The sequence below is a fragment of the Pezoporus occidentalis genome, unplaced genomic scaffold (genome assembly GCF_034315485.1).
Source record: "Pezoporus occidentalis ecotype Australia unplaced genomic scaffold, CSIRO_AGI_Poc_V1 ctg54, whole genome shotgun sequence".
NCBI classification, from domain to species: Eukaryota; Metazoa; Chordata; class Aves; order Psittaciformes; family Psittacidae; genus Pezoporus; species Pezoporus occidentalis.
Window position 1 is genome coordinate 5,434,393 of NW_026915877.1, and position 12,423 is coordinate 5,446,815.

General features: G+C 41.1%; 1 protein-coding gene across 2 annotated transcripts in view; it reads right to left on the reverse strand.

Moving 5' to 3' along the window:
• Window positions 1-943: 943 nt before the first annotated feature.
• ACVR1 (activin A receptor type 1) overlaps window positions 944-12,423 on the reverse strand; it is a 65,349-nt gene continuing 53,869 nt past the window's right edge. For both annotated transcript variants that reach the window (XM_062637849.1, XM_062637848.1), the window contains exons 8-10: window positions 11,095-11,292; window positions 7,535-7,665; window positions 944-6,527 (exon numbers count right to left, since the gene is read on the reverse strand). In XM_062637849.1, the coding sequence (XP_062493833.1) occupies window positions 6,393-6,527; window positions 7,535-7,665; window positions 11,095-11,292 (464 nt within the window). In that variant the 3' untranslated portion in view covers window positions 944-6,392. The remainder of the gene's footprint in view (window positions 6,528-7,534; window positions 7,666-11,094; window positions 11,293-12,423) is intronic.

The window sequence follows — 12,423 nt, forward strand, 5'->3', positions numbered from 1 at the left end:
ACATGGAGACCAGGTAAAATCCTGATGCAACTCGCAGGGTTAGATCCTGATTTTACACCTGTACACTGGCAAGGTATAAATATTGCAGCTTTACTCCACCTAAGGCACTCCGGTATCTTTAAATCAGTAAAAAGAAGCAGCCATAAAGTGTAGCATTAACTCTGGACTGACCTGAAAGCTGTGCAGTACTGTAACCGATTGCCTCTTCCTCCCTTTCCTAAAGGGCTGTTTTAACCCCAGTTAACCAGGTCAGAGTGTACTGGCTCCTTCTAGATGCTGTGAAAGCCACCAAAAAAAGAAAAAAAAAAATTAGAGCTTTCCAAGATGCTTACAGAAAGATTAAAAATATACAGGTGTTGAGGCTGAACACAGCATCAGCTTTTCACTTGTTGAAAGGAACAGATTTTAGCATTATCACAAACACAAGGAGCTGCTAAAATTGATGCCAGTATCTGAATGTTAGTGATTTTAGGAGCTCAGGGCTTCTGTGACAGTGAAACCCTCAGTTATTGCACTGGAAAATATGGCTGGCATTTTGGTAGTGACTGCAGTTGTAAAGACAGAATTTGTAATTATCAGTGTTAGGTAATTGTTAAAACACACCTTACATCATCTGTGAATCAGCTGCTTCATCACTCATGCAGTTCACAAAGATGAAACATGCCAGGACGAGGCCCTTTGAAGCATGGGCTCAAGCCCCACAAGCAGCTGACCACACAGCAGGGAGGAGGACAGAGCAGCTCCTGTGGGATGCTTCCCTCTTCTGCTCCCAGGGACACTGCACATCCCACACCCCACACACCCTCCAGCAGAGCCATGGCCTCCATGAGCCTCCCCATCTGGTGTAACCCCCTGCCTTGCACCAGGTCAGGGGGAAGCACAGCCCATGGAGGCTGCACAGCGCTGCTGACCCAGCCAGAGATATACAGTAGGAACATCTTGGTCAAGAACAAGCAGAGATATTTATTAGATCTGTAAGTATAAAGAAAGTCCTTGAGGAGCTACACCAGACTGGAAAACAGGACATGCTGCTGTGCCAGGGCTACACCCCCCGATTTAGACATGTTGCTGGGACAAACGCCACTGCACACACAGCAAGACATGGCAACGACCGTGGCGGAAAGGGGGACACCTTTAAAGAAAAAACAAAAAAAAAAAAAAACACAAAACCCAAAACCAAACCAACAAAAAAGCACCACCAACAAAAATATCCCAAATAATTGAGTCTCCCAAGGCTGATAGCTGGCAGGCACTTTGGTGTATCATTTTGCAGGCCACCATCCCCACAAGGACCATGCTCCTCGACCTCTGAGCAGTCTGGCTGGCACAGAACATGTTGACCCAGTGAGCAGATGTCCCACACCCATTGGAAGATCCCTTTTGCAGACTTCACACAGCTCTTTTAACAAGATGAGTCCGTAACCAGAGAGAAAGTGCACTTTCCACAGAGAGCATTCCAGCTTCTCCTCCACGTTTTCCGGAGGTCCCTCTTGCAGCCCCTCTTCCACCATGATGAGCAGAGTCTGATGTAAACCATGTACGGCTGTGCGTTGCTTTCCCTGGCGTGCTTTGGCCTGTGTCACGGCACAGTTTTTTGGTTCAGGCACTAGAAGCATGGTGGGTTTTTCTTCCTTCCAACTGGGAATAAAGCAAACGTGCTATTCCCAGGTGAGCATACCGGTCACGGCAGACCATTAGCTCTACAGCTGACAAAATGCTTGCTTTTCCCACATGCATTTTAGCTTTAAAACATAAAAAAAAAAAAAAAATTGTATTCAGTGTTTGAGAAAGAATTAACTTCTCTATAAATGGCACAGCACCTGTAAATTGTTGTTTCCCTTCTCCTCTGCCAACCACTAAGCCAAGGTTGATCTTTCTGCACAGCTGCCATTTCACCCTGCAGGAAGAGAATTCCTCCTTGTCCCTCCTTACCAAAACAGTTTAATCCAGGTAAGTACAAAATTCTAGAAGCCCAATATAGACTTTTCATGGACAATTCCAGCACAGAGGCTCACGACGAAAGTTACAGACAAGTGGGAGGAAGCCTCCAGTGACTTCACTACCACAACACTAACTTGAGTTGCTGGCCTTGGGCTGCTTTAGCCAGCCGTCCCCAGACACTTCTCAAAGTGCAATGTATTCCTAACCAGTAAGCAACAAGCCTCCTGCACATGAGAAAAGAAATCTAGACAAAAAGCAACAAGCTCCCTGTCCCCCCTCCATCTATAGTACCTCTGTTTTTTTTCCCAGCCTTCCTCCTGTAACTGGCAGGCAGTCATAACTATCAACAGGAAAGCTGAATCAAGCACTGTTACTCATGCCTCCTCTTCATAGGGCTCTGATATATGGCCAGGCACTGTTCGAATGACAGCACCCCAGATCCATACTGGCTGTGTACAGTGCAAATCTGCCATACATGAATAATTCAACTACGGAACTGCTTGTGCCATCTCCATAGTAATAAATGCAGCGTTAATGCAGCATATTATATATAAGCATTCCAAATCTCTTTAGAAGATTAGATTTTATGGGAGTATTAGAGGAACATTGATTAATAAACATGCTAGAAAAACAGCATGAGGGATGGAGGTATTACCTTCATATACATCACTTGGAGACTCCCACATACACACTGCCAAAACCTTCAGGCCTTGAAGGGAAAAGCAGCAACCAATTTCTCCTGACTGTCCAGACACCCAAAAATGAGGTTAAATAACACAGACCACACATAATCAATCCTTCAGTGGCTGTCACTCATCTTTTCCTTCTCTGCTCCCAGGCATACCACCATCTAGTTCCCAAAGGACTATTTACAACACTGTCATTTCTGATTTCTGAAAGTACAGACCTCCACTATCCTCAGTAGCAAATATACACTAGAAAAGCAAAGTGCTGAATGACTTACCCCTAACTCCAGGGATAAGAAAATACTTAATTATTTCCACTCAATTTGCTTGACTCAAGTTTGCCAGTCACCTAATTAAAAATAATTTAGTTAACAGTTCAACTAGTTCAGTCAAAGCTGGGACCAAAAATACTCCATTAGCAGGGTATGAATATGAATTGTTTTTAAAATAATCTCTGCGTGTTTTGATACACAAAAGGAAGCAGCAGCTGCACCAATGAAAGTGACCTTGTCTAGCACATTGATAGACATAATTTTTTACCCTGCCAATGACTTGCTTCTTTAATCTTCTTCACCTAACAGGGGATAAATGGGATATTATGGAGTGCTCTTATGGTTTGTGTTTTCATCCTGCAGTTGGTTTTCCCTTGCATGCCCAGTGAAGGGCAACAAAGGTGATGAAGGGTCTCGAGCACAAGTATCACGAGGAGCAGCTGAAGGAACTGGGTTTGTTAAGCCTCTCTACAACTACCTGAAAGGAAGCCATACAGAGGTGGGCGTCAGTCTCTTCTCCCAAGTGACAAGTGTCAGGACGAGAGCAAACAGCTTCAGGTTGCACCAGGGGAGGTTTAGATTTGATCTGAGGAAAAATGGCTTCATTGAAAGAGTTGGCAAGCACTGGAGCAGGCTGCCCAGAGGAAGCGGTGGTCACCATCGCTGGAGGGATTTAAAGATGGGGCACAGTAAACTGCTATGGAGTATACAGAGCTGTTTCCAACCTGAAGTCATGTCCTTCTACTTTTCAGAAGATGCTACAACAGAGAGAGGAGATAGATCAAGTATTTAACATGACCATCTTCCCTAATATCTAGTCAGACGCTGTGACTCAGTACCTTAGCATTAGAGAAAGGCACTGCAAATTCAGCCAACATGGCCAGAATTGTTAATCATCAGCATGACAAATTGTGTCTCTCCTTCACTAGCTGGTGCTGGAAAATGCTGCAGATGTGAAAACTCCAAGTAAAAAAAAAAACCTCACCATCCACTTCAAAAAATCACTGCACACTGAACTTCCACCTCTGGCTCTGTCCCCATCTGTTGCTGGAGCCACCTCCTGTCTCTCCCTCCACTGTCCAGACACCCCCACCCAGCTGTCCTCACTTCTGAGCGCTGCAGCAGCCTGGAACCCCTGCAGGAGGTTGCCTCACTCCCCTTTTGTGTTAAAAACTGATGCCGGTTCCATCATGCAAATACGGTGAAAGAAATACATACACATGCACTCCAGGCACCTAGAACTTCAGCAATGCTCTATATCAAAAAATTGTCACCAATACAGATACTTATTTGCAGCTGTAACTGTCTCTAGTTACTTCCACTGATACAGCATCTTTACTCCAACAGACTGATTTGCCCATGTTGGTGCTGAAACACTGTCCCCCCTGGGCTGCAGCTACTGAACAGTTAGCTCAGTGCATCACATACACAAATCAGTTTAAAGCAAACTAGAATGCATTCAGGCAACAGAGCCTTTAACTTCCTACTAAAACCTAACAACTAATCAGATCCTGCTTTTCTTAATTTTTTTCAGCACTGCATCTGCTCAGATTCTCTTCAAGTATAATTAAGAGACCCAGCAACTGGTATCAATTCAGTCTGCTTTGAAGAGTGACTGGACCATGCTGCCTCTTAACCTCATGCAGAACATGCCCTGCAAACCTGGCTGCCACTTCTACACTGGAAATGCAGAAAAAAGAAAGGTATGCCACGTGGCTGGAGTCAGGCAAGGAAGCCTGGGCTGAGAAGGAAGAGTTGTAGAGAAACAGGAGAGCACAACCTGGTGGACTTACAGCACAGAAGGGAACCTCAGACAAATTTAACCCAGAGAGAAAGTGTCTCTGAATCTGATTACTATTCAGGTCCTTAGATTACTTGGAAGATATCAAGCCCATGAAAAAAGTTCATTATGAAAGATGAAAGGGCACCGTCACTTCCTAGTTACTCTTCCACTTGGCGTAACAAATAAAGAGTTACCAAGAGGTATGGGCAGAGAAAACAGTTCTCTCTGCACAAAGCTCAGCTCTTCCCCATAAGGCTAGGAGATGGCATTCCACCTCCTGCAAGGCATGCTCTGGGAGGTTTGTATGAACATGGGTGATGTCACATCTAAGGAGAGTACACCAGCTCCCTGCTGTACTATTTTGGGATCCAGTTCAGGACAGGAAAAACACACCTAGACAAACAATTGTTAACAGCTTCAGTCCCTCAGTGTTCCACCTGATATTGACTTCGACCAGGCTCTATTCACCTGCAAGCACATGACTGGCAATACCCACTGCTGCATTAGTACACCCTTGTTACTGACAAGCAGTAAGAGAACTAAAACACTTTTGTTTGACTTGAAAACATTCTATTTAATTTATACAAATAACTACTAAATAGAAAAAGTAGGTTAAAACAAAATAGTTATTTTTCTGGCAGAGTTTAAATGCATATTATATAGCTTAGAAGAAATAAAATGCATTTTCCCCACAGCATCCATGACCTAAAATTCTAGTTAATTCCTCCATAGCTTTCCTTTTCTAGATCAGTAAGATACTAGACACAACATCATGTGGGTAATGGCTATATATATGTTCCGTATTTGAACTGAAAATATGTTACAGACCACACACCTACAAATGTGAAGCACTTAAAATGTGACTATCAAGTTGTAATATGATAATACAGAAAACAATTTATGTTTCAGGTTATACTGTGTTACAAAAACATCTGTGTAAGAAATCATGAAAGAGGCCACATAAAAATAAGCTTTAACTTTATGCACTTATTTTACAGTTTAAAAAAACTGGCAAGTGCACTAGTAATAAATAATTTGCAAGTTTTGTATAAACGAGAAATTCCTAATGTTCAGCATTATTGTAAACATCAGTACACATGTAAAATGCAGCTAAAATCTGACAGTTACATTTTCAGTTTACCAAATTCATTTCCTATTATTCAGGCATCGATCAATGTAGTGTACAGCCAATCATATTTTTGGCAAGTCATGTCATTAAAATTAACAGTGACAGTGCAAGTAAGGAATGCAAAGAATTCCTAGTGCAATAAAGAAGAGAAGCACAGGCAATATTGCTGATTAAAATTTACCACTTCCATGTGTTTGCCCTGGGAGTGATTAGGAGAATTAAAAGTAAAAAAATAAAAAAAAAGAAAAAAAGGAAAAAAAAAAGAAAAAAAAGAAAAGAGCTGTTCAAAGCCATTATTTAATGCCCTGATCTTGTCTTAGGATTTCTCTGTCTTCCTTCAGGCCACTACCTTTGCAACAGTACATCCAGCGTGAGTCCTTATAGCTTGACCATTTGTGAAATGCCCATTGCAGTCACTGAGCAAAGTCCATATGGTTCCGATATCTCCCACACAGATGGCTTGGTAAGAACTTCTGCCTCTATAAGTAGCCACATGGGGACCAATCGTATAAACTGTCTGTCCAGACTACTTCTGAACCAGACAAACGCCTTCCTATCAGGAGAGCACCACGAGAAGAAGGTCAACAGTCAGCTTTCAGTTTATCTAAGGAATTATCAATTTTGGTCAAAGTCTTTTTGATTCGCAGGGCTGTTAGTCTCGCTGATGGATTTTGATACCAGCATTCTTTCATCAACTTGGCAAGAGATGTTAATGTCTGGGAAGAATAAAAAAAAACACAACAAAACACATATTAAGTCCACAAATAACAAGCCAAGAAACCACTAGATTGAGTTTTATTGCCTTATTAATACTCAATTTTCAGGATGTACAGAGAGCTTATAGGTGTTGAAAAGCCCCAAGTTTGATAACTTGGTTAAACCCAGAGAATAACTAAACCATGGCCTGGCTGGAGAAACAAGCTAGCATAATTTTAAACAACGGAGTTTTGTTTTTTTCCTAATTGAGAAAACACTCCACAGAATCTCTTCTCAATGAAACTGACTCCAGTAAGATTGATGAAGGAAGCCAGACAAGGTACAGATTTCATCATGCCTTGTACAACTTTAAATGGCTGTGATTCACAGCTGGCTGGTGCAGCCAGCTCTACAACCAAAACCATATAGCTCGGACATCTCCTCTTAGTTGACCCTAGCCAACCACCCAGATTCAACCTGACCTCCACAGCTTCAGTAATAAGGAACAAGAACTGGTCAACCTGGAGAGTCCAGTGCTGAGGAAAAACTTCAGCAGCAGCCTTTCAAAAAGGACAACAAACCCTTATCCTGTAGGCAGGAGAGAGACCAAAATTCTGTTCTAAATCTGCATGCTTATAAAAACCACAGGAAGTTCTACATGGGTTACCTTTCCCTTAAAAAAAACAACAAACAAGCAACGAAACTCTTTGAAAGAAAACAACAACATACAAAGAGTCGCTTTATAATAGTTATTGTTAAATCATGCTTCTAAAAGAGTCATCTGTGAATAGCTCAGACTCCACAGTTAGGGGCTTGCTCACTACTCCAACTAAATTTGCTCTTACTGCTCCAACACAAAGGTCCATGCCAGCATGCTCCTGCAATCTGTACAGGTAATGCTCTCAACAAGTAGCACTGAGACCATTTTAATTTCAAGTGACTGAAAATAACTTTCATGACTTTATTTCAAAAGAAGAAAGGTCAAATTGTATCTTTGCAAACCACCCACAGGCACACACCCACTTACAGGGTCTGAGAACCATCTGTTGGGAATGTTCGGCCTTTGCTGATCTACACAGACCACTTTTCTCATGTCTTCAAAACTGGGATCATTTGGAACCAAGTCATAAAATGGTGGTTTGTAGTCTTCCACAATACCTGGTGAGACACAAACAAGAGGCATTATTTAATGACTGTCAGTGAAACAGCATTTCTGCATGCATGACCTAGCTGTCTAAAAAGCAGAAAAATCTGTGAAAAGTTAACACCACTGCGCCAAACAGCCATTAAACAACAAAATAGCACTGGAATAGGAACAGCTTTTTCTACCTAAAATGTTAATTAATAGTATCCTATTACAGCCCCACAAAGAACTACAACCATTTTACAGACGCTTGACCTGAAATCATGAGGAACAAATTCACTTCCCAAAAGCACATCTTTTATAATGCACAGGGGTTTACTGACTACCATAAAACTGTGATTTCTACTAGCAAATGCAAAAGAAAATTAAGGTCTGCACTGTAGTTTTTAATAGGCTTACCACATACTTTGCATAGTTTTATGATTCCTGAAAGTGTCCAATAAGCATGTCAGCATCTACAGACCCTCACGCTGGTGCTTCAAATAGTTTCTTTCTTGTTACAAATAGTAAAATACCTAGGGTAACTGGCACCACATGCCATCACAAAGCCAAACGCCTGATAGCCTGTAGCACCCAGTGTCTGAATGCATGTTCTAGGATTCTGCATTGAAAACCAAATATGTTATGTGCACTCTCACAACTTGCCAGCCAGCCTACATCAAACTGGCAGGATGAAAAGCCTTTTTCCTACTAGCACATGTGTGCATGGCTGCTGTTTCATCAGTTTTGTATACCAAACATCACCTACAGGGCTGAACTTTTGGCTTTACAGTCCTCCTGCTTCCTCCCAGAACACAGAATAACATTTTGTGTGAGAACTCAAGAGCACAAAAAAAAACCCTCCTGCATACCCACACTGTCCATGCCTCCATTTCAAATACAGTAGTGGCCTTATACAAGCCAAATGCAGAACTTCAGAGATACATCATATAACTCTGAAAATACTTCCAGGGTCATTAGGATGTTACAGATGAACTTTATCACTAGAAAAGTCTGGCTCTAAATTACTGTTTTCATGGGGTCTTTCCAAAGTATAGGGTACATAACTGGCTGTTACAGATAAAGGTGGACAGTAAAAAGAAAGAAATGAGGTGGGTCTAACCTTTACTCCAATAGGGCCAATCTAGTTCTACCATTCTCTGTTCTACCACAGCCAAACGTCACAGGCCCCAAGGGACCACTGCTGGCTCCACCAGCAGCCTGCCAGCAGCATCAGCAAGCCACTGTGACCTCTAGCCCACACCGCCCCTCCTCACAAAGCCAGCACTGAACTGTGACACGCTTCTCTTGCTCACGCCCTGGAAAGCCAGCCACTTGCTTCAAGGGATGCCCTAGTCCCTTCAGCACAACTTCTAGCATGCTGCTTTCTGGTCAGCTTTAAGATGACTTCTGTCATTTATAATATATTGCATCTCTTGTGGTTGCTGCCTTTTTGCCACTCAAATAAACTAGAACTTGCACATACATCCATATTTTCTTCACCTTTATTTCTCATTCCTTTAGCATCAAGTCATCCTATGCATGCACAAATGTAACTGCTGGAGCAAAGCAAAATCTACACAAGCAACCAAGCAACAGACACATCCTTGCACACATAATGATGATCACACACCAGTGCTGGCTTTGAGCAGTAACCATCTTTCAGCTTCTAGCATCACTATTAATATCCTAATACTGGGAACAATAGTGAAGATTCACAAGGAACAGAACCGTAAGTGCCTGGCACCAGACAGTGATGATGCAGGGCACTGCACGCTAGGAAGGGAGCACATCTGAAAAGCAGCAACCATCCACTCTGCAAGGAACAAGTACTGGTCTATTAAAGAGAGTAAAATACTGATTTGGGGCCTTAAACTGCATTTCCATGTTCAGAGAGAAATGCTGATTGGCTCCTGCTACAGCACAAAGACAACAGACAAATACTCTTGGTTGTGGTAAAGGAATTTCCTATCACATTTTCCTCCTTATACTAAGCCACAATAGAAAAATACTGAGAGTCACCAAGTCACCTTGAGGACCATTAAGTGTAAAGAAAATATTAAAATATTAAAAATTAAAAATCTTAAAATAAACATTTTTAAAACTTTAGAAATATTTTTATCTATTTTTTAATATCAGACTTATTAGCCAGATTACACTTCACAGTCTCCACAAAACTGAAGTATTAAATCAGGCTGACTTTCTGGAACAGACTTTGCATCCCGACCCAGTAAATGAGATATGAAGAGTGTCCATCAGTATGGAATAGCAACATATACACTACCAAGTGCCTCTAGCCCACCGAAGGCACGCCCTAGCACACTACTGCCTTGACCTCAGCATGCTCAGTCCTGGTGCCAAAGTCTTACTACAAATCAAACAGGGTTATCTGAGCAACCACCTGATGTAATAATGATTTCCACAAAGCTAAACACTCAGATTTGAGAGAAAATGTTTGCTCCATTTCAAACCAGTGCAAGGAAGTGTAATTACCTATGGAAACAGCCAGAAATACAGAGCAACTGGAAAGAAGTATTGTGGAATTAGTATCACCATCATGTTAAATTTAAGACTCTGGCGGCACAACAAATGTTATTACATCTCTGTATTACTTCTTCCATTGTGGCACTGAGCTCAGCCTGAACAAAATTACTGAAGCATTTACCTATCACCTCTGCCAGGTCTGCATACTGAGTTTCATACCATCCTGGCAAAGCTGCCAGCATGCAAGGTAAGCTTGCTAGTTTAAAAGTAGCTCAGGTAAATTTTCTGTGAACTGCAGATACTGCAGCAATACATACAGAAACTTCAGCCCAGGAATATTTAGATTACAGCTACTGTTTCATAGAATTTTCATTTCAAGAAGTAACTAGGTAAGACTGTATTTTTAGATATGTTGCACAGAGTATACACATGCACACATAAGTACAAATATGTATTCATAAACAAAGGGAACAAGACATCTAACATTCCACAAAGGATTACCAGCCTCCAAAACAGTGTGGCTTGACAGATTACAGATGAACTACTCAAAATTCAAGACTGGCAATGAAAACAAACTTATCAAAAGCTTACATGTGAAGTTTTGTCATCACATAGGTCAGCTGCAATGTTCAAACAGACAACACTCTACACAGTGCCTATGTGCAAGCACCTATCTCTGGTAAACCCTGCTGGTCCCAACACATGGAACAAGTTTATAGAGATTTTATGATCTAAAATTTTCAATGTAACTATTTGGTATAAATTATTTCTCATCATGATTTAGAACATCACAGAAGACAGGTCTTTCTTCTCTCATACCAACAACTTCAACAGAGGCGGCAAGGCATCAGGAATTACCATACTTCAGAGGTCCAGTATTTTACTGTGCATCCTGTGCATTTTGGTAGCTGATGCTTTGTTGTGAATTACCATTTACTTAACTCCTTCTAAAAACAAGTAAAGGAGTCCCAAATACTTACCATTGCTAACCATGCGTCTAGCTACTTCCCAAAGAACTAGCCCAAAAGCCCAGATATCAACCCTTTTATATGAGTCAAAGCAGTCTGCCTGGATAGTTTCATCCAAGACTTCTGGAGCCATGTAGCGTTTGGTACCCACACGGGGATTGTTCCCCACATCCAACTGATTCGTGCTTTGGGAGTGCATAACTGCAAGGCCTGAAGGAAAGGAAAATAAAAACCCACTGTTAAACTCGCTTTAAAACTATAGCAGAATACATTTAAAATTACATGTGAACTGTGACACCCATCAGACAGTTTCTTAAAAAGAAAGAGCTGAGAAACCAATTGACCAAAGACCAACTGGGTCAGCTCCAAACTAGCTATCTAAAACAGCCACTGTGTCGGCAGACTTAGACCAATTATCTCCTCAGGGATTACCATTAAGCACTTTATTGCACTGTTGCAAAATGTTGTCATTAAGTGTTCTGCAGCCACTGGATGTCACCAGTGCTCTAGGCACGTATACACAGAAGGCCAAGCATCTGTTACTTAGGAGAAAACAATTTGACACAGCATTCAAATTTATTTATAGAACTTTGGGGTAGGTGGATATATCCGAACTGTGGGGAAAAGAAGAAAAACACCGCATGATGGATATACACAAGTTACAAAAAAAATAAAGCTGGAAAAGAAAAAACCAGTAGCTTGAAAAATAAACATCCTCAAGCTGATCTAAAATGAGTCAGTCAAAACCACTCTACCTGGTTTCTACTAATTACTAAACATTTAAGCAAAGAACATTATGTGAGGGACTAAATTACAGTAAATTTGGAAACACACAGAGTACTCATTTTGCCATGGTAAACAGAGAGCACTGCAAATTGAACAGCAGCAGGTGCATGACATAACTAAGCAATAGAACGGACAACACAAATGCTCCTAATTTCCTCAGGAAATCTTGTAAGAAGAACATATACCATTTACATTTAACATGAGTTTATTTTAGATGAGACTTAAAAACCTTATTAGCACTGTCCCACAAAAATTTAACCTATCACCAGGTCATTAATAATATTTTCTCTTCCTGAAGAACAGTCTGTACTTCAATAGAAAACTTTTCTACAATTGCACTTCAAGTAATTTCAAGGTACCAAGAAAATGCTTACAGCACTTCTAGAACGATACCATCTACTAACCCCATGACTACTGAGAAGATAACTTGCAAAGTTTGCTCTCCAGATAAAAATGTTTTGTCATATATATGCTCATACAGGACATTTACGCACATTTGTACATACATGTTTGTTTATATTAAATTATACAGTATGTATGCATTGTAACATTTTT